Source organism: Zootoca vivipara, chromosome 2, assembly GCF_963506605.1.
Source record: "Zootoca vivipara chromosome 2, rZooViv1.1, whole genome shotgun sequence".
Taxonomy (NCBI): Eukaryota; Metazoa; Chordata; class Lepidosauria; order Squamata; family Lacertidae; genus Zootoca; species Zootoca vivipara.
In genome coordinates this window covers 9,061,702-9,083,412 of record NC_083277.1, presented here as the reverse complement: position 1 = coordinate 9,083,412, position 21,711 = coordinate 9,061,702, and the positions used below count along the sequence as shown (strand labels likewise).

At 47.3% G+C, this 21,711-nt stretch overlaps 3 protein-coding genes across 4 annotated transcripts in view; 2 read left to right on the top strand and 1 right to left on the bottom strand.

The window, feature by feature from the left end:
- The window catches only part of LOC118081299 (uncharacterized), a 39,011-nt gene extending 24,049 nt beyond the window's left edge, over nucleotides 1-14,962 (top strand). Inside the window, exons 12-18 of the mRNA XM_060270926.1 lie at nucleotides 5,855-5,961; nucleotides 7,470-7,584; nucleotides 8,483-8,604; nucleotides 9,781-9,907; nucleotides 11,533-11,628; nucleotides 12,903-13,013; nucleotides 14,067-14,962. Coding sequence (XP_060126909.1) covers nucleotides 5,855-5,961; nucleotides 7,470-7,584; nucleotides 8,483-8,604; nucleotides 9,781-9,907; nucleotides 11,533-11,628; nucleotides 12,903-13,013; nucleotides 14,067-14,734 — 1,346 coding nt within the window. The 3' untranslated portion in view covers nucleotides 14,735-14,962. The remainder of the gene's footprint in view (nucleotides 1-5,854; nucleotides 5,962-7,469; nucleotides 7,585-8,482; nucleotides 8,605-9,780; nucleotides 9,908-11,532; nucleotides 11,629-12,902; nucleotides 13,014-14,066) is intronic.
- LOC118081156 (zinc finger protein 665-like) lies at nucleotides 68-5,964 on the bottom strand. 2 transcript variants are annotated; one of them, XM_035107413.2, is made up of 3 exons: nucleotides 5,912-5,964; nucleotides 4,206-4,335; nucleotides 68-3,392 (listed from the first exon to the last, which is right to left on the bottom strand). In XM_035107413.2, the coding sequence occupies exons 1-3, from the start codon at nucleotides 5,915-5,917 to the stop codon at nucleotides 1,372-1,374; spliced, it is 2,157 nt and encodes a 718-aa protein (XP_034963304.1). In that variant the 5' UTR covers nucleotides 5,918-5,964; the 3' UTR covers nucleotides 68-1,371. The 2 variants fall into 2 exon arrangements, with proteins under 2 accessions (XP_034963304.1, XP_034963303.2); XM_035107412.2 differs by lacking the exon at nucleotides 5,912-5,964 and adding an exon at nucleotides 5,726-5,826.
- A 789-nt stretch (nucleotides 14,963-15,751) lies between the features above and the next one.
- LOC132591113 (zinc finger and SCAN domain-containing protein 31-like) lies at nucleotides 15,752-21,455 on the top strand. Its single transcript, XM_060270925.1, has 4 exons — nucleotides 15,752-15,882; nucleotides 16,995-17,448; nucleotides 19,156-19,297; nucleotides 20,247-21,455. Exons 1-4 carry the CDS (start codon nucleotides 15,752-15,754, stop codon nucleotides 21,005-21,007), a joined length of 1,488 nt encoding a protein of 495 aa, XP_060126908.1. The 3' UTR covers nucleotides 21,008-21,455.
- Nucleotides 21,456-21,711: the final 256 nt, after the last annotated feature.

Below are 21,711 nucleotides of genomic sequence, written 5' to 3'. Positions count from 1 at the left end.
TGGCAGGAGCTGGGGCAGAGTAACGGGAGCTCACCCCATCACGGGGATTCAAACTACCAACCTTAGGATAGGCAAGTTCAAGAGGCTCAGTGGTTTAGACCACAGTGCCACCCAGATTTGGGGACAGTTTTATCAGTCCTGCTAGCCAGACATTTGGTTGGCCACTGTGAGAACAGGATGCTGGACTAGAGGGGCCACTGGCTTGATCCAGCAGGTTCTTCTTATGCTCTGTGTGTAAACAGGTGTTCATTAAACTCGAAAGAGTCTGTAAGGCTTCTTTTGCCTATGGGTTCTGCTAAATAGTATTTCTTAAAACAGCAGGCCAGGAATCTCAATCCAGTCTCAGGTGAGGCTCAGCGCCATCACCTGTCCAGTGCTTTCTCCTCACTCGCCTGCCTGGTTCCCAAACTGTTGGACCAATGTCAGCACCATATAATTTTATTGCACACCGGGTCAAGTTTCCTGGGAGACAGAAAAGAGGAGCAGGAAGAAATGAAGATCTCCTTCCTCTGGAGGGAAAGGGCCAGAGGAAATATTGAGGGAAATCAGATATTCAAAGGTTAATATTTCAAATAACAATAATAATATTTCGCCCTCCCCCTAAGAAATCCACACACACCTGAGAATAGCAATGAAAGGATAAAAGGAAGATAGCTGTTAACAGGAGGAATGAAAGAAACTGGCAGCTTGGGGTGGGCATAGGGAACGGTGAAAGGAGGAAAGGAGAAGAAATAGCAGGAGATGAATAAAATTACTTGTGATAGGTGCATGGAGAGAAAGGAAACATAAAATAATTTGACTTCTCCACTTAGAGCAAAATTCTGCCTAAAATGAAGCTAACATGATACTTCCATGATACTGCTCACAGCTTGAGGAAAGCTAACTGTGGAAGCCTGTGTTACAAGGAAATGGCTAAGGCAAAGGATTTAGAAACTGAGATCAGGGAGCAGTGATTTGCAGCTGATTGTGCTGAAGTTCATCTCAGATCTGCCACCATTTTGCGACTAGCTCTGCCCTTGCACCTTATGATTGGTGGGCCTCATGTTTGTTGCTGGGGGTTTAAGTAAGTTTCAGCCCTTTTAAGTGTTTGCTGGAGGTGGACAGTTTTGAGACCAATCCTGCTCTGGTGAGAAACTAGCTCAGCCTGGCTAAAAAAACCCTTCCACCGTAATCTTGTTTCTGCACCGTTTTTGCTTTCCTGTGTGTGATGATCACCATGGAAGCTTTTCCTGCAATCTGTTCCTTTGTACAGTTTCTCTCTGCTGTGGAGCCATAAACATGGTTGAAGCACTCTTGATTGCTGATACGGTTTCTCTCCTAACTCAATGATTTGGATTCTCAGATGAGTAAGAAGGTAGATGATGCAAACCTTTACAGGGTTTCTCGTGCTACGTGGATTTTCTTGTGCCTGAAGAGGTGTGAGGGGTCACTGAAGTTCCGCCCACATTCGGGACACACAAACGGCCTCTCCCCTGTGTGGATTCTCCGGTGGTTCACAAGCTGCGAGAGCTGACGGAAGCACTTCCCACACTCCAAACACGTGTACGGTTTCTCCCCTGTGTGGATTCTCTGATGTTTCACAAGCGGTGAGCGCTCTCGGAAGCATTTCCCGCACTCGGAGCATTTGTACGGCTTCTCTCCCGTGTGGATTCTCTGGTGACTAATAAGGGCCGACCTCCTCCGGAAGCATTTCCCACATTCCGAGCACCGACACGGCCTGTCGCTTGTGTGGGTCCTTTCGTGCACGAGTAGCTCGTTCCCTGTGCAGAAGCTCTTCCCACAGGCCAGGCATTTGTACGGCCTGTCTCGTGTGTGGGTCCTCTTGTGCCTGATCAGGTGCGAGGGGTCTCCAAAGCTTTTCCCACAGTCGGGGCAGCTAAAGGGTTTCTCCCCCGTGTGGGTTCTCTCATGGTTCATGAGCTGCGAGTGCTGGCGGAAGTCCTTCCCACAAATGGAGCATTTGAAAGGTTTCTCTCCTGTGTGGATTCTCTGATGTTTAATGAGGACTGATCTGCTGCTAAAGCTCTGGCCACATTCTGGGCATTTATATGGCTTCTCTCCCCTGTGGATTCTCTCATGGGCAAGGAGACCTGAATTGTGGTTGAAGCTTTTCCCACACTCTGAGCACTGATACGGTTTCTCTCCTGTGTGGATTCTCATGTGAGTAGTAAGATAGGCACTGGTGCTAAAGCTCTTCCCGCAAACAGAGCACTCACAAGGTTTCTCTCCAGTATGGGTTCTTTTGTGTCTGTTGAGGTGAGACGGGTCGCTGAAGGCCCTCCCACAATCTGAACACGCATATGGCCTCTCCCCTGTGTGGATTCTCTGGTGGCTCCCGAGCTGAGAGTGCTGTCGGAAGCATTTTCCGCACTCTGCACACTTGTAGGGCTTCTCTCCCGTGTGGATTCTCTGGTGTTTCACAAGTTGCGACTGCTGCCGGAAGCACTTCCCGCACTCGGAGCATTTGTAGGGCTTCTCGCCTGTGTGGATTCCCTGGTGGTTCATGAGCTGGGAATGCTGTCGGAAGCACTTCCCGCACTCGGAGCATTTGTAGGGCTTCTCTCCTGTGTGGATTCTCTGGTGTTTTGCGAGCTGCGAATTGTATTGGAAGCACTTCTCGCACTCGGAGCATTTGTGTGGCTTCTCCCCCGTATGCATCCTCTGGTGGCTAATGAGGACCGACATCCTGGTGAAGCTTTGCCCACAGGCAGTGCACTGGCACGGTTTCTCGCTCGTGTGGATTCTCTCGTGCATGAGAAGCTCGTTCCCTGTGCAGAAACTCTTTCCACACACCAAGCACTTGTATGGCCTCTCTCTCATGTGGGTCCTCTTGTGCCTGATGAGGTGCGAGGGGTCACCAAAGCTTTTCCCGCAGCTGGGACAGCTGTACGGTTTCTCTCCAGTGTGGATTCTCTCGTGGTTAACAAGGTGAGAGTGTTGGCGGAAGCCCTTCCCACAAACGGAGCATTTGAAAGGCTTCTCTCCCGTGTGGATCCTCTGATGTTTAATGAGGACCGATCTACTGTTAAAGTTTTGGCCACAATCTGGGCATTTGAACGTAGTCCTGCTGGCTTGGATTATTCCATGTGACAGAAGATCAGATGCCTCCCTTGGGACTTTTACACACTCAAGGGGTCCCTTTTCGTGCTGATCCTCGGGGAGACCCTGCTGGAATATTCTGTCCTCCAGTTCCTCGTACCTGCCCTGGTGATCAATCAAGTTGTCCTCCTCTTCTGCTAGGCAGTTTCCCTGCTGGCTCTCAGAGGCTTCATCTCTCAGATTGGGGCTCCAAGATGAATTCTGTTCCGCTCCTCTCAGTAGCATCGCATGCGGTTCCACTTCTGCAGGATTTCCAGACTGATTTGGCTCATTCCCACGCATCCACTCATCACCTGCCGGAATAAGAACAGAATTCCAATGTGCGTCTTTTTTTGGAGAGAGATGCGAGGGGCAGAAAAAGGAAGCAAGCAAGCAAGCTCTGGCTACACACTAGGAGCAGCTGCATGGAAACAGCCACGGTGCTACATGCCTGAATCCCAGTTGGACTGCTGTAACCTGCTCTACGTGGGGCTGCCTTTGAAATGTGCTCGGAAGCCCCACCTGAAACATCATATCTCCCTATACGAACTTGCCTGGGTTTTGAGATCCTCAGGTGAGGCCATTCTCTGTCAGAAGCACAGAGCCTTTTCTGTGGCAGCCCCCATACTGCGGAATTCCCTCTCAGGAGATGTTAAACTGCCTTCCTTTTTGTTATCCTAAGGCCTTCCTATTAATCCAGGCTATTGAAAACCAAGGTGCAGGCGATGCAGACCACTAGGCCGCCGTCAGGGCAAACTGCATCTTAAGGCGTGTTTTTAATGTGTTTCAATGTACTTTTAACTATTGTTTTCAGTCAGGATAGTTTTACTCCTTTGTATCTGATACAGTCAAACCTCGGGTTGTTGAACATAATCCAAATTATTAAATAATCTCTGCCTTTAAAACAAACAAACCAGGGTATGTGTGACTCTAAATTCATGGAGATTAGATCTAGCAATGACCAGTAATCATGGTGAATAACAGCAGAATGTCTATCGTTCCCCATCTCTAAAGCACAGTTTCCCAAAGTGGTCGATACTGATCCTTTGGGGTCAAATTGCAAAGTGCCGAGGTGGGTGGGTCCCAGGATAGAATGAGAGGGCAAATCAAGCAAAGAGGATCCTTGCCTGAGAAGGTGGCAGCTCCATCATCGGCCTCTTGCTTGATATCCTGGAAGAGCAATCCCTGCCAAGTGTCTTGAAGAGCATCCTCTGTCCCGGGGAGATTCATTTTTTCTTGCTTCTGCGGACTCAGAACCTAGCAACAGAGCAGCAGAGATCTTGTTCAGTAACGAGGTACAGAAAAGGAAAGAGGAGCATTGATCATTTAAACCATTCTGGGAATTATAGCCCTGTGAGGAAAAGATGGGGAGGGGACTCCTATGAACTCTGAGGATATTTAACAAGCTACAGTTCCCAGGATCCTTTGAGGAAAGCTTTGACTGTTGAAAGACCCTCTTGCCATGATGGGAGGGGAGATTGTATATCATGGGGCGGGGGAATTGAATTGGTAATTTCCCTTCTTTCAAATCTGTTTTCCATATAATTCTGTCTAAATCTACACACCTCTGTTTTTTTGCCTTTGTAAGTACAAGGAAAACCCTTCAGGGAGTTCCCATCTGAAGCAGATATTTTTTTACTTTTTAAGGGCCTCTGTCAAAAATTTATAATCCTCTCTCTTCTTCAAGACCTCTTTTAGAATTATAATCCTCTCATCATCTATTTCAAGACCTTTTTCATAATATGTCTGGAGCACTCCGTCTTTGATAGAATTTCCTAGTAATCTTGACCATGTTGACAGAAAGGCCCTTTTCTCTTCCTTTCTCTGATTCAAGGCGCACTGAATCCCCTTCTGCTTCAGTCCTGCTAATGCAGACTGCGGCTGGAGACCCAGGCAGACACACTTCTCGGCTCAGCAGACACTGTAGTAAAAAACAGGGCTGAGCCAGAAGCACTCCAAGTACTTGTTCCCTCCAAAAACCAATGCATTGCCTGAAAATATTATCCTCTCTCTGCAGGGTATAATCATAAATCAATATTCTTCATGGGGAATGCTTCTGCCAAATGGAAACAAAGAATAATATCAATATTCAGCGACAATGCATGTTTCCAAATCTTAAGAGGAGATTATTGTTGTTGTTGAATTATGAAAGTCTGTGTTTTCATCTGTATTCCCTCCCCGCCCCCACAAAAAAACTTCAATTTCAGTTGAGAAAATTGATGACTTTGCTGTTTTCTCTCTGCACTGTAAAGATTTTGCCGTGGTTTGAACCAGTAACATCAGGTGGGAAACCTCTATTGGCCGTACAGATGTGACTTCCCCCAAATACCCCAAACACTCAAAAATAGAGACAGTCTAGAAGCGATTCCAAGCCCTCTCCAACGATCCTCATAGCAAGGCATCGATTTGGACACAACAACCTAAATATCGGAAAAATAGAGGCCAACTTTCCCGCTTTCTGCTGCCAAGAGACTGGCTGCTAAGCAAACAAGAAAAAGTGTGCGTTATTAAATATAGTATTTAGTAACAGCTTTAAGAGGGAGTGTTGGAGGAGATTGCAGATTTCCATCTGGGGCTGTGGAGACATTTTCTCCCAGCAACCCTCGGTGTAACCTGAAACTTGCAGAGAAAACTACTACGCCCTTACCCAACTGAGCTTGCAGTCTCCTCTCCATCGAAGACTGGGATTTAATGCAATTAAATGCGGGCTTTGTGGGCGCAACATCGCCAAGCCCTTTTCCACACCCCTCTCTCCTTTGCCCCTTGCTCTGCTTAGCCTCCAGCCTGACGAAGAGCTCTGCTGAACCCGAAAGCGGGCGCTTTTCACACTCACCGACATCACCTCCCACCAGCTGCCCTGCTCTCTCGGGTCCTCCAGCCAAGGTTGAGCGAAGCCGGAAAAGGCTCTCGCGGCCTCTCTAGGAACGAAGACTCGCTCTCCTTAACCCTATTTACGGGAGGAGGAAAAGGCGGTAGGGTGGGAGAACCATTTTCAGAGTCTTGTGACAGCTGAAAGGATGCTAACGTCAGATGCCACGATGCAGTTTTCCCCAAGCTTGGTGCCCTCCCATCAGCACCATGGGGCTTTGCCTTGAGTGCTCGTTTAGTATGATGTTGCTGCTGATTTATTTTAATTCTATTTTATTTAAAACATTTCAATTGAACAAAATAAAGCGGCCGGGGGGGGGAGGGGGAGAAAAGGCGCATTAAAAAATACCAAAAAGAAACAACCACTATAATTCCATAATACAGAGGTATATAAGTGAAATTATTATTTTAATACCTATCCATTTATTTATAACCCACTGTATTTTTTTATAAATGTATTCCAAATGCCATTCTATTTGTCCATACACAATCTGCGTCTACCGTATAAGCTATCTGTCTGTATGTTGCAAGAGTTGTCAGAATAAAGGGGGCTATAGATTTATCATTCCACTGACTCAGTCTTTTAGCCGTAGTGAGGACACAGCAAAACCATTTACGTTGACAGGTTGTCAAATCCAACGTAATTTAAAATAATGTTATCCTCTGACAGTACTAGCTTCTCCCCGTCCCCCGCCGCCAAAAAAGTAATATTTATAATATTTAAACTATCTGGTACTTTCTCCCAAAACTTAATAAGCATAGGATATTGCATAAACATATGTAACAAAGAAGCATTATCCTTATTACATCTCCAATATGCTGCCATAAATAGTTCCCTTCTATACAAACGTTACAGAGCACAGTACAGTTGAGTGATTGTATAGAATCATAGTGTTTTGAATGGGAACCTCCGAAGGTCCTCTAGTCCAACCCCGTCACACAGGTATCTCAGCTGAGGCATCCCTGACAGATTCCCACCCAGCCTCTGTTTAAAAACCTCCAATGAAGGAGGGTCCAACACATTTCGAGAGAGTCTGCATGGAAGGAAAATAAGGACACTTGGAGGATCACAGATCTAGGGCTCTGGTTCTTAGAAGCCTAGGAAGCTGCCTTATACCGGTCCAGCTCAGTATTGTCCACACTGATTGGCAGCAGCCCGCCAGAGTTTCACGCTTATAAGCAGGAGATAGGCGGCGCTGCTCTGAGCTTGCGGCTTGGAAAGCATTCAGAGGTCGGTGGCAAGGCAGCTCCTGCGCTCCTCCTCCTCCTCCAGCCACCTCCCCTCTCCGGAAGCAGGATGGCCAAAGATGGGGCGGAAGCTGGGAAACGGAAGCCTGAAGCAGCTGTTTTAAGCGAGATACAGAACTGTAGACTTGAGAGGGGACCCCTGGTGGTCATCTAGTCCAACCCCCTGCAATGCAGAAACCTTGTCCATAACAGAGCGGCTCTGGGCTTCGGTGGCTGCTGCTTCTTCTCCTCTTCTTCCTCCAGCTCCTTTGTGGTCTCGATTTCCCCAAGGGTAGCCAGGGCCGGGGGGCAGGCGGAAGCCAAAACCGGGGAGACTTTGCGAGGAGCAAGAAGCCGCTGAGCACGGGCGCCCGCTGCCCCGCGCCACGAGGGACGAAGAAGGAAGCGGAGGTAGATCCTGGGGAGAGAAAAGGACCGGGGACCGGGCAGGCGGGGTAGATCACAGAGCGGAGGGTTGTTTTTAAGGGAGCGGGAGATCATCCCCGAAAGTGTCCGCCCATGCAAGGCTGATCTGCAGCTCGCGAACTAAAGAGAGAGCGAGACGGGGGGCGGGAATCGAACAGCGCTCTGCACATGAGCCGGGAACAGCTCTCCTTTATCGCCTGGCAATTTGCAGGGCTGGGCGATGCTGAAGTTATAGTTTAAATTATAGTTGGAAAATTTGCCCCTCTATATTTTTAGTAGGCTGGAAAACTTGCCCCACATACGGGGCACATTTTCCAACTTAACATGATCAGACTTAACCATTTGCTGTCAAAAACTATATTTACTTTTTTGAAAAAACAATTGTGCTAGCTTGTAGATAAAGGTATAGGAAATACAATGGTCTCCTGTTTACCTCAAAATAGATAAAAATAAAAAATACCAAAAATTAAATTATAAAAAGTTGGAAAACTTAGAGGCTTTGCAAAGGCAAGAGGAGAGCCAAAAAATCTGTAGGGGCATTTGAAATATTAAAATGACATGGGATAAATACTATAAATCGCCATTCAGGATGACACCTTGCTGTCTTTGTCAGAGGTGAATAAATTGTGGGCATGTGACCCAGGTGTGGCTCAGGGGATGTTTGGAGAAAGTAACAAGGGCATGGGTTCCTAAGATACCTGTGTGAGCCAGAAAAACAGAGGCTTGCCTCTTCCACCATCCTGGTTCACTTCTGCAGCTTGCCTCTTCTGTTGTCCTCATTCCCATTTTATGGCAATATTTTAGACTGCCTCTTCCACCTTCCTCATTCCCTTTTGTAGCAACGCTTCCTCTCCTGCTGTCTCCTTTCTGTTTCTTTCAGCAGCGCTCAACCGTGGGGACGAGCCCATTTTCACCACCGCGTTCGGAAGGATGGCATCCCTGACGCTATCTGGGCCAGTCCCTCTTCCTGCTGGTGTGGCCACAGTTGCTCTGGTTCCAGCTCAGGTGAGCAAGGGGACAACTGGCTCTGGGGTGACAACCTACCAATTTCACTTCGCTTCAGTATGAAGGGTGACCTTAGCCCCACCTGCTGCTCCTGAGAAGCTCTGTGGAGAGACAGTGAGGTGCAGCAGTTAGAGGAGCAGTGGGAATACTGTATGTTGGATTTTATAACACAAGTACTTTGTTTGAGAGTCTCCCATAAACAATTGCTGCCATCTTCAGATAGAGCTGGCAAGGACCCTACCTAAAAACCTGGAATTCTCTGCCAATCAGTGTAGAAAATACTTAATTAGACATCCAATGCTCTTTTAAAATGTGGGGTTGGGGGGTTATTGGACTGTTGTTTTTATTTTGATTATATGTTTTGTGGTTTTATATTTTCATTTTGTTCTGTGAAGTGCGCTAAGACCTCCGGGTATAGGGCGGTATTTACAGTGGTACCTCGGAAGTCAAACGGAATCCGTTCCGGAAGTCCGTTCGACTTTCAAAATGTTTGGAAACGAAGGCGCGACTTCTGATTGGCTGCAGGAAGCTCCTGCAGCTAATCGGAAGCCGCATAAGCTGCATTGGACATTGGGGTTCCAAAGAACGTTCTCAAACCGGAACACTCACTTCCGGGTTTGTGGCGTTTGGGAGCCAAAATGTTTGACTCGCAAGGTGTTCGACTTCCAAGGTACAACTGTAAGTTCAATAAATAAAGTTAATTAGATGGATCAACTATGTGGCTTGTGCGAAGGCGTCAAGTCCTTTGTGGAAGGGATGTAGCTCAGTTGTAGAGCACCTCTTTTGCATGTAGAATGTCCCAGGTTCAATCTGGCTTCTCCAGCTAGGCCTGGGAAGAGCCCTATCTTGAAACCCAGTTAGCATTGAGCAGGGGTAGCTATTGTGGTGGCCTCTGGATTTGTTTTTGGACTCCAACTCCCATCAGCCCCAGCCAGCATGGCCAATGGACAGGGATGATGGGATTTGTGGTGCAGCAAAATGTCAACCGGGCACCTTGTTGACTACCCCTGGCATAGATAATAGATGGACCAATGGTCTGACTCTGTACTATGCAATTTACTTGCCTGGGACCCTGGAGATTCTCTGGTTGGTCAGTCTATAAACTACTGAACTAGGCGGATAAACTATCTGACTTGGGATGAAGCCGCTTCTGAAGTTCTTGTGCCTCCTTTCCAGGTTTTGGTGACCTTTCAGGACGTAGCGATCCACTTCAGTGAAGAAGAATGGGCCCTTTTGGATCCGGACCAAAGAGCTCTCTATATAGATGTCATGGTAGAGAACAACATCAACTGGGCCTCTCTGGGTATGCAGCCCTCCTTTGCTGCTCAATAAATGGTGTTGAGAGGGCTTGGGAAGGCTCTAGGAAAGCATATCACAGCTCTACTTTCCCCATCTCTCAGTTTGAGTAAGGAAAGGGCCATAGCTCAGTGGCTAGAGCACTTGCTTTGCAAACATTGTCGCTATTACAAGGTTATGTGCTCTATATTTATCGCTCCAATCATGCAGCAAACCCCAAGCGGAACTGGTGATTATTACTTGAAATACTTAATAGAGGACAGGGAACTAGAGATTACCTTAAAAGTGGCTAAATTCTGTGCTGCTGCTATAAAATTAAGGAGACAAGCGTTGAATGAATCTAACCACCAATGTCTTAATATGTATTAAATTAGCTGTTCTGTTCAGTTTTTATTACAGCAAAAGCCAGCAATACAGAATAACATAATTCCAAACAAAAGAAAATCAGCTATAACAACACCAGAAATAAAACAATTACACAAAAGGGATTTGCAATGTGTCATTCAATAGAAGGAATTTACGTTTCTTGATAGCTAAAGTGCAGAATTTAGCCACGTCATATGACACTGGGCTTGAGGAATCTTCCAGAAGGAATTTTCGTAAGAGTTTGAGGGGAAATTCCAAATAATATTGCAAGGGTGTAAATTTTGATAAAAGGGGTAAAATGAGTTGAGCTCGTTCTTTTAAATTAGCAATTAAGGCTTTAACTTATATATTTTAGCAGTTTGAATTATTTATCGCTTATTATCTCATAGAGCTTAATTTTGATCTATTTATGTTTGTATGTTCTCTGTTGTTGTACACTCGTACCTTGGAAGTCGAACAGAATCCATTCTGGAAGTCCGTTCGACTTCCAAAATGTTCTGAAACCAAAGCACGGCTTCTGATTGGCTGCAGGAAGCTCCTGCAGCGAATCGGAAGCCACAGGAGCCCCGTTGGACATTCGGGTTCCAAAGAACGTTCGCCAACTGGAACACTCACTTCCAGGTTTGCAGCATTTGGGATCCAAAACGTCCAAGTACCAAGGCGTTCAGAATCCAAGGTTCGACTGCATATGTTGTACTCTGGTCAGGGACCGAAATAAATCGATTCATTCATTCATGCATGCATGCATACATACAGAAGGCCCCAGGATCAATCCCCATTTAGGGTTTGGAAAGGCTCCCTGTCAAAGTTCACATCCTCACCAACATTTAAAGCATTCTTATGCCCCTTTAGCTGCATTTATTCATTTTGTATACCACCTTTCATACGAAGGTCTCGGGGAACTTCACAGCATAAAAATATAAAATAAAAAAACACGAAATGCATAATAAAAACAAGAACGAAAACCGAAATAAACCAATATCCCTCCATCCCACGAAACACATTTAAAAGGACACAGAATGTTAATCAACTACAGGCCTGGTTGAAGAGGAACGTTTTTGCCTGGCGCTAAACAGGGAGCCACTGCAGAAAAGGCCCTGTTCTCATGCTGCCACCCTCTGGATCTCTCGTGGAGAAGGCACATGAAGAAAGACCCCAAAAGACGATCTCGGGGTCTGGTTAGGACCTAAGATGGTATGGAGAAGTGTGTCAGAAGGAGTAGCTTCTTTCCTAATTCCACTTGTATTTTTGTCTTCCCTTCTGAAGGTGGATATTTATTTCCCAAGCTGACCCTCATTTCCAGGCCTAAAGGCATCAACAATCTCTGTGTAAAGGACTCCAAGGAAATGGAGAGCATTTCAGGTAACGCCTTTCAAAGAACGTGGCCAGAAGTCTTGAATCTTCCTAGTTCAGTCAGAGCATCATATTTCCTGAACACTTTTCCTGACAAGATAGATATAAAGCCAGAAAACATGTATATCAGGGTTGGTGGCTTGGTTGGTTTTTAAAAAATATGTATATCTATACAGTGGTGCTGCGGTTTGCGATCGATCGGTTTGCGAACGCTGCGGACCCGGAAGTGCTTACATCCGGGTTCCATGGTGCGCGGATGCGCAGAAGCGATCTGCGCGGCTCGCGCATGCATAGAAGTGCTCTATCGGCGCTTTGCGCATGCGCAGAAGAGGCGCTCCGTTTACGGACTGCTTGGGAAGCGACTGGCTCCCTAGAACCAATTGCGTCCGTAAACCGAGGTACCACTGTACAGTATCAGCCTTTCCAACCTGTTGCCGTCTAAATGTTTTAGACTACAGCTCCCATCAGCCTCCCATATAGTTTATTGCTGGTCTGGTGACAGTAGTTTTTATTCTTTATGCTCTGATCTTTTGCACAATTAATGGCTTTTGAAATCAGCGACCTGTCTTGAAATATTTTTTATTTCTGCTCCGTAGAGAGACCAGTATTCTTGTGTACCTAAACTGAGTTTCCTGCCTTTTCTGTTCTTTGGATCTGTATTGAAAAGCCGCATGGTTGGTCTCCTCCCTCCGCTGACAGAAGTGAGTCTCAGGATTCAAAATTAGAGCGCAAGTCATTTTCTGTAGATCAGGCATCCCCAAACTTCAACCCTCCAGATGTTTTGGACTACAGTTCCCATCTTCCCTGACCACTGGTCCTGTTAGCTAGGGATCATGGGAGTTGTAGGCCAAAACATCTGGAGGGCCACAGTTTGGGGATGCCTGCTGTAGATCCTTGAGACTTCGGAGTTGTATCAGAAGCTGTAAACCTTTATTCTCGGTGCTGTTGTGAGTGGAAAGGTGTTAATTGAGTATACATTTGGTGCTGGAATATAAGGAAAGAAAGGAGTAGAGAGCCATCTTGGCTGGATGACATCACTGCCCACAACCCTGGCCATATTGTTGACGTGCTTATGGCATTTGGAGATAACCTGCCTTTGAACAGGGAAGCTCCATTTAGCTGCCATGGCTTATAAACCTATCTGCTTCCACGAATTAGTCTAACCATTCCCACCACTGCCACCTGTTTTGGAAGCCAGTAGTTATGGCTGTGCTTTTTGTGTGTGCAGTCTCACAAGTTTTTACATTGTCATTTTATGAATATTTGTTCTTCTCTTCCAAAAGGTGATTCTATGGCGAGTGAGACCAAGCAGAAGCCTCTTCAGCCAGAAGATTACTCCTGCGAAGCCAACAAGACTTTAATGAGAAGATCCCAGAATAATGTTTGTTTTTCAAGTGAGTGCCCATGAAAAACATTTCGGGGGGAAACAAGCAGGGATAAGTCCATATGTCGCCCCAAAGTCTGCAACTTTTCCTCATAGGGGAGCTGATCTGTCCCATTGATCATTTGGTCATCCTTATCAAGAGCTTTTTGAAGAAGAGCTAATAATAATAATAATAATAGTCAGATACTTTAGTTGTTTATTTCCTTGACATCTGATGGGAGGGCGTTCCACAGGGCGGGCGCCACTACCGAGAAGGCCCTCTGTCTGGTTCTCTGTAACCTCACTTCTTGCAATGAGGGAACCGCCAGAAGGCCCTCGGCGCTGGATCTCAGTGTCCGGGCTGAACGATGGGGGTGGAGACGCTTCTTCAGGTATACAGGTATATATTTAAGGAAGCTGGATACTTTTTTTTAAAAAAAATTTTTTTTATTGATTTTATATTAAGACAAAGAGAAGTAACAATAAAAAGAAAAAAATACAACAATAAAAAAATAAAAACAAAAAAGAAGAAAAAAAGAGAGCAAAAATATAGCAATTCATAAACACCATTGAACACTAACAACATCAAAATTTAACTTTATATAATACTATTTTGTTCAAATGCAATTCTTTGTCTCTATAGACTTCCTCCTGTCCTCCCTTCTACGTTTCTCTTTATAACTAATTTAGCACTTCTAAATCTTATCAATATTCTTCTTCTAAATCACTCATTCTAAATTTTATTCTCTATCCATTATCCCAGGCAAATTCCAAAAATTCATAATATAAATTGGATCTTGAAATCACATTAACTAATCATCACTTATCTTAAATCATCCTACATATATCAAATTAGCTTCTACAACCTCCTTATACTTCCACTTCCTTTATCAAATATTTCTAATCTTATAATTCTTTTCTAAATAAATTTTAAATTTCTTCCAATCTTGTTCCACCGCTGGAACAGCGGAGGAAGCTGGATACTTTTTGGGGGGTGGGGAATGTTTCTGAGGCAGAGATAGCTTTCCTTTTAAACTTTTCCCCCAGACAAGTAAGGTGCAATCTGCTCTTCTCCCTTCTGCAGAAGAAGCTTGGAGCCGGGATTGTCTCTCCCCATCCTCTTTGTGTGATAAAAGAATGTTTGGTGAGGCTGAAGATCCACTCCTCCATTCCAAGCACCCGGGAACACGAGAGGAATCTTTGGGAAGAGTAGAGCAGAAAGGTGAGGCCTCTGGAAGCCTCCTCATAGATGAAAGAGAAGAGGTGTGGACCAATTCTGGGACGACTTACCGGTGGAAGTCGTTCCTCGTGCCACAGGAAACAAAACCTCCAAGGGAGAAGCTATACAGGTGCCCGGTTTGCGGGAAGTGTTACAGCACCAGGCCCGTCCTGGCACGGCACCAGAGGACCCACACGGGCGAAAGGCCGTACCAGTGCTCTGAGTGCGGGAGGCGCTTCGCCCAGTGCATCGACCTGAAGAACCACCAGAGGGTCCACACGGGCGAGAAGCCGTACGTGTGCTCCGAGTGCGGGAAGAGCTTCAAGCACCACTCCAGCTTGACGGCCCACGAGAAGATCCACACAGGCAACAAGTCCTATGCCTGCCTGGAGTGCCGGAGCAGCTTCAGCAACAGGTCGAGTTTCTCCAAGCATCAGATGACCCACTTGGCGGAGAAGGCAGGGCCTCCTCCGGGAGTAGGGGAAGTTTCAGGGAGCGGCGGAACCTTACAGGACATCAGAGAATCCACCTGAGGGAGATGGGCTGGCCCGGCCGCCTCTGCTGTGAACTTAGGACGTTCCTGTCTTACGGGGGCAAGGGGAAGCTGTGGCCCTCAATGTGTTATTGATTGTTGACTGTGCTCCACTGTGCTTGGTTCTACTCTGAAGTTCCAGAGCAGCATTGATCACTGCCAAAAGCAGGGCTTGACTGGGGTTTTTATGGGGTTTCTGAACTTTTGCATTAAATACATGATGGTTTTGTACTGAAATTTGTTTACTGGTTGTTGTTTTTAAAACACCATGCACTAGCCTCCTTGGGAAAGCAGCTAGACCCTGGAAGGTGCTATGTACACATGCCCAGCAAGTTGGAGTTAGCAAAAACACGATCGACACAGGAGTGTCAGGCCTAATAAGCACAGGAACTGATCTCCGGCAGGTGTGTCCCCCTTGCTGAGACTGAAGGTCCCCTCCTCTCCAGGGTTTTCCCCAAGCAATTGGAGACTGCAGCTGTGCAAAGCTAACTTCTCCTCCTCCCCTTTCATGCCATCTGTTGGTCATCCTGGCTGGGGTTGATGGGAATCAACTGTATATTTAAAGCACACACATGCCCCAATTCTGGGAACTGCAGTTTACCCCACAAAGAGCTACAATTCCCAGGACCCATAGAAAATTACATCTCCAATAATTCATCATCATCATCATTATCATTTTATTATTTATACCTATCTGGCTGGGTTTCCCCAGCCACCGTTTGGTGGGGAAGAAGATGTACTCAAAATGTATGCTATGTACGCAATCTGAGTCCAGCAATGTCCACAGGTTTCCCAACCCAGGGTTAGTCCCAAATGTCCTGTCCTCCAGACGTTAACAGAGTGCAACTCTCGCCATCCCCAGCCAGGGGCGATGGGAGTTGTAGTTCAGCAACATCTGATGTACCCCCATGCCAGCGACCTTTGTCACAATCTGCATTACGACTCTTTTGCTCGGCAAAGGGTTAAGGTGAGGGAATCCCGCCTCCTAGAGAGACCGGAAGCTTCTCTGCGGCACGAAATGGGAGAGAACAAAAACAATCAAATGCCACTTCCTGTTCCGCTTCCCCGTGGGAAAGTGGCCTTTGAATTTTCCCACGCGCAGATAATCAGGGCTCGGAAGGACTTTTCCGGTGGCTGCGAAAGAATCAGGCAAGTGGGGAGGGCGGAGGGGAAGGGAGTGTGTGCTGGGCCTCGAATGGGCTCCATGGCAGAAGTGCAACTGGGGACGCTTTTCCCTGCCATGGGGCTGGGGAGGAGAGGGAAGGCTGGGGAAACATCTTTGGTTGGATTTCTGCCTGCCAGGTAGGGGAGAGCGGCAGAAAAATGAGCCCTTCGATTTATTATTTTTATTTTTATTTTTATAATGCACACTTCAAGTGGAGCAGAGAGTAAGTCTTTGTGCAAATGAGGGGGTGGCAATCTGGATCCTCTCTCAGGGTATCATGCCTTTGAACGCTACCGTGTTTCTCATATTATAAGACACGTCTTATATTTATTTTTCTCTCAAAAAAACACACTATGGCTTATTTTCAAGGCATGTCTTATTTTTTTCCTCCTCCTCCTGCCGCGGCCGGCATTGCTGCTACGCCTATCACTATGTCTTATTTTCGGGGTATGGCTTATATTCCTTGAATGCTTAAAAATCCTGCTATGGCTTATTTTATGGGTATGTCTTAAAATATGAGAAACAGGGTACCTCACGTTCTTTAAAATAAAGAGCATCTTTCCTGTAGACATACTATAGTCTGTTTATTACACCAGTGGTTTCCAAACTTCCCACCCCCCTTCCGCCCAATGGACTACTTGAATATTGCTGATGGAGGACAAACCTCGATTATTTTTCTGCCTTTTGTAGCAAATGTAATGCCCCATGCTAGACGTCCAGATGATTTTTAGTTATATTTTTATTGCTTCTTTTATTTCTTTGCTTTTATTTCTCATCTCTTGATCCTACTCCAATTTGTGTTCCATAGAGTTCAGGCAGAAACTTCCACAACTCCTCCACACTGCCCGATAGATAGCTCAGTCAACAGAGCATGTGACTCTTGATCTCAGGGTCGTGGGTTCAGGAAAAATATTCCTGCATGGCAGCAGGTTGGACTGGATGACCCTCTGGGTCCCTTTCGACTCCAGAATTCCATGATTCTATGACTCTGTGGCTACCAGGCTGGTGCCTTAATGCAAGGCTCCCCCTACTCTAGCGGGTAGCCTTTGGCCAAGGAAGATTTCCAGCTCCAATTTTTATTTTCTCCCTTCAACAGCACAGCCGTCGCCCCGGTCAGCATCTCTGAGGGGAGCGAGAGGATGGCCCGCCTCCTGCCGGACCTCTGTAAAGAAACCCAGCTGACAGAGAGCGGCTTGTGGGGCAGCGACAAAGTCAGCTGCTTGAAGGTGAAGGAGGAGGTCCTGGAGGAAGAGCCAGCCAGCTCAGAGGCACAGCGACAGCACTTCCGGCAGTTCGGCTACCAGGAGAACGAAGGACCGAGGGAGGTGTGCAACCAGCTCTGGGAGCTGTGCAACCTGTGGCTTAAGCCTGAGAGGCACACCAAGGAGCAGATCCTAGAGCTGGTGGTGCTGGAGCAGTTCCTGGCTGTCCTGCCACCGGAGGTGCAGAACTGGATCAGGGACGTGGAGCCAGAGAACTGTTCCCAGGCGGTGGCCCTGGTGGAGGACTTCCTGCTGCGGCAGCAAGAGGACGAGAGGCAGGAAGAGCTGGTGAGGATGTTAGGAAGGACCCAGGAAGAGGTCAGGCCAAAGGGGCTCCGTCTAGCCCAGGCATAGGCAACCTTGGCTCTCCAGATGTTTTGGAACTACAACTCCCATGATCCCTAGCTAACAGGGCCAGTGGTCAGGGATCATGGGAGTTGTAGTTCCAAAACATCTGGAGAGCCAAGGTTGCCTATGTCTGGTCTAGCCCAACATCTTGTTTCCCACAGTGGCCAAACAGATGTTCCGATGGGAAGCCCCCAAGGAAGACCTGCTTGCGACAGCATTTCTCCCCTCCTGAAGCCTCCAGCAGCTGATACTCAGAAGTACACTGTCTTGCACTAATTCATGAAGTGGCCCATCAATGGCTACTAGCATGGTGGTCCTGCTCTTTCTCCACAGTTGGAAGTGGTAACACTTCTGAATAATAATAATTATTATTATTATTTACCGTATTTTTCCATGTATAACACGCCCCCGTCTATAAGACTATTTTGGGGGACTCAAAAACGGGGGGAGATTCCCCCGTGTATAAGACTACCCCTCCTTTTTAAACATTATTTTTAGTAAAAAAAACCAAAACCCTAGTCTTATACACAGAAAAGTACGGTATAGGGCACCCATCTGGCTGAGTTTCCCCAGCCACTCTGGGCGGCTCCCAACAGAATATTAAGAACACAATAAAACATCAAACATTAAAAACTTCCCTCAACAGGGCTGCCTTCAGATGTCTTCTAAAAGTCAGATAGTTGCTTATTACTTTGGCGTCTGATGGGAGGGTGTTCCACAGGGCGGGAGCCACTACCAAGAAGACCCTCTGCCTGGTTCCCTGTAACATTGCTTCTCACAGTGAGGGAACTGCTAGAAGGCCCTCAGTGCTGGACCTCAGTGTCTGGGCAGAATGATGGGGGTGGAGACGGTCCTTCAGGTATACTGGGCCGAGGCCGCTTGGGGTTTTTAAGGTCAGCACCAACACTTTGAATTATGCTCAGAAACTTACTGGGAGCCAATGCAGGTCTTTCATGACTGGTGTGATATGGTATTGCTCACAGTCACCAGTCTAGCTGCAGCATTCTGGATTAATTGTAGTTTCCGTGTCACTGTCCACAGTGGGGGAGAGGGCTCCTGTGCTTGGGTCCTGCTTGTAAGTATTCCACAGGCACCCTCCTCCTCCTCTGGCACAGTGGGTCAACGCATGTGACTGTTAACCAGAAGGTTGGTGGTTCGTGCCCACCCAGGGCACGAATTCCTGCCTTGCAGGGGGTTGGACTAGATGAACCTTTGGGTCCCTTCCAATTCTAAGGTAAAAGGTAAAGGACCCCTGGATGGTTAAGTGGTTAAGTCTAGTCAAAGATGACTGTGGAGTTGTGGCGCTCATCTCGCTTCAGGCGGAGGGAGACGGCGTTTGTCCACAGACAGCTTTCCGGGTCATGCGGCCAGCATGACTAAGCCGCTTCTGGTGCAATGGAACACCATGACAAAGCCAGATCTATCAGTTTGAGGAAAACAGGGGGAATTAAATGCAACAAATAAATACAATAAGATTGTATCTGCAGGTGGTGCAGTGACCGGTTGGGTCTCTAAAGGGAGAGATGATTTCTCAGGTATCCAGATCCCAAGCTTTCTAGGGCTCACTCAAACCAGCCCCTTGAACTCACCAGCAACCAGCCTCATCCTTGCCTCGTCTCCTTTCAACATCCTGTGCTCTTTTTTCAGATGTTGGGCCCATTCAAAGAGGAGGCTGCTCATTTCCCCACCGCTGAAGACGCTTCCTCAGACACCTGGCGGAGGGTCGTCTTAGGGGAGATGAAGCAGGAGGAGGACGACAATGACGACGACAGAGACGCAGCCTTGTTGGGTGAGGACTCCTCTTTCTATGCTGTTTTGAGTGTGAGTGTCAGGCAGTGGTGGTATGAGTGAGATGTTGCCTTGATTGAGCAATTCTAAATTATACAGCCTTGCAGTGCTCTCTCATTTTACTTATCTGTATGTGTTGTTGTTGTTAATAATTGAATTTATATACTCCCCTATAACACATGGAATTTATATACTCCCCTATAACACATGGAATTTATATACTGCCCTATAACACATGGAATTTATATACTGCCCTATAACACATGGAATTTATATACTGCCCTATAACACATGGACAGTGTTCTTGAAGCTACAAACATGAGTTTGACCAAACTGCGGGAGGCAGTGCGAGACAGGAGTGCCTGGCGTGCTCTGGTCCATGGGGTCATGAAGAGTCGGACATGACTAAACAACAACAACTGCCCTATTCCCAGAGGTCTCAGGGTGGTTCACATAAAAAGATCACAGTATATAAAATCAAAACAGAAACAATAACCCAGAAATACCCCAGTTTGAATCCCCACAATGGGGTGAGCTCCCATTGCTCTGTCCCAACTCCTGCCAACCTAGCAGTTCAAAAGCACACCAGTGCAAGTAGATGAATAGGTAGCGCTGCGGCGGGAAGGTAAACGGCGTTTCCATGCGTTCTGGTTTCCGTCACGGTGTCCCATTGTGCCAGAAACAGTTTAGTCCTGCTGGCCACATGACCCAGAAAGCTGTATGTGGACAAACGCCGGCTCCCTCAGGCTGAAAGCGAGATGAGCACCAAACCTCATAGTCACCTTTGACTGGCCTTTAACCGTCCAGGGGTCCTTTACCTTTTGCCTTTACCTTTACTTTTTACCTCACAGTAGCCAGTCAGATGCCTCAACAGGCAGCTTACTTGAGATTTTCCTGCCCCCCCCCCAATCAGGGAATGACTTATGTTATGATTTCCTCCTTTCCGGCAGGTTCCGAGAGAGCGTGCAGGGAGGACAACACAGACCATTCTGCTGATCCGAGGCCTCACGAGATGCTTTTGGGGATTGCTGAGTGGAACAGTCCTGATCTAGGGGAAGCCTCTGAGAGTCTGCCAGGAAGCCACCCAGAGAACAAGAGGGACAAACTGGTTTGCGGGCCGCAGGGCTATCAGCCGGCCAAGGGAGGAGTGTCTCTCCAGCCGCGGATCCAAGACGAGCGCCTGAAGAAGTGCCCAGAATGTGGGAAGGGCTTTGTGTGGCGGTCAGAGCTGATCGAGCACCAGCGCTCGCACACTGGGGAGAGGCCCTACTCCTGCTCCTACTGCGGCAAGAGCTTCAGCCGCAAGTCGTACATCATCAAGCACGAGAGGATCCACACGGGAGAAAAGCCCTACATCTGCTCGCACTGCGGCAAGGGCTTCATCTCCAAGTCAGACCTGATCAAGCACGAGAGGACCCACACGGGAGAGAAGCCCTACATCTGCCCCGACTGTGGCAGGAGCTTCAGCAGGAAGCAGTTCCTCGTCACCCACCGGAGGACCCACACGGGGGAGAAGCCCTACAAGTGCTCCGAGTGCGGGAAGAGCTTCAGCCAAAGGACTTGCCTGGTCATCCACGAGAGGGCCCACACCGGGGAGAAGCCCTTCAAGTGCCTGGTGTGCGGGAAGAGCTTTGGCCGCAGGGACATCCTCATGACCCACCAGAAACTGCACACCCGTGAGAAGGCCTTCCAGTGCACTGACTGGTTGTGAAGCGGTCCCTTTGCCCGGTTCTGCATGCCCTTTGGAGTTCATAACTGTATATATTCTGGAATTGGGTTTTGGTTTTTTTTTAATGAAGGTTTTGCATAGAAGAAGCCTTACGGAAGGCTGCTTAACATGCTCCCCCCGCCCTTTTAAGTATTTGATGGCTTCTTTTGTACATCGGGAAAATGTAATGTGTGAATTAGGTAAACAAGTGTATTATACAGGTAATCAGGAATGTAAGGCTTACCAGAGAGACCTAAGATTGGTTATGGGTCTCGGTTAAATGCACATTCAGTGGTGACCCACTGGGTTTCCATGATGAGCTGGTTCAGATGCCAAATCTGTTGGACGTGTCCTAGAGGTTCCCAGACTTATTTGGCCTGTCTCCCACTTAAAAAAAAAAATACTCAGCAACCCCCTGGAAATCTACCTTCTTTAAGTGAACAGACAGAAAGATGCAGTGAAAACTGGACGAAGAGATGGGCTAGGTCCCGGGCTTAAAAACCCTTGGCTTGGCCATCTTTGGTGCTGAGCGCTGCCACCTTTCCCTTGCGTGCTTGGATCCAGAGCAGCCCTGCTAGATGGGGCCCATCTAGTCCAGCATCCTGTTCTCACAGTGGCCAACAAGCTCTGCCAATGGGAAGCCTGAAAGCGCAACACCACTAGCCTCCGTGATTCAGAGCAACTGGTGTTCAGAAGAATATACTGCT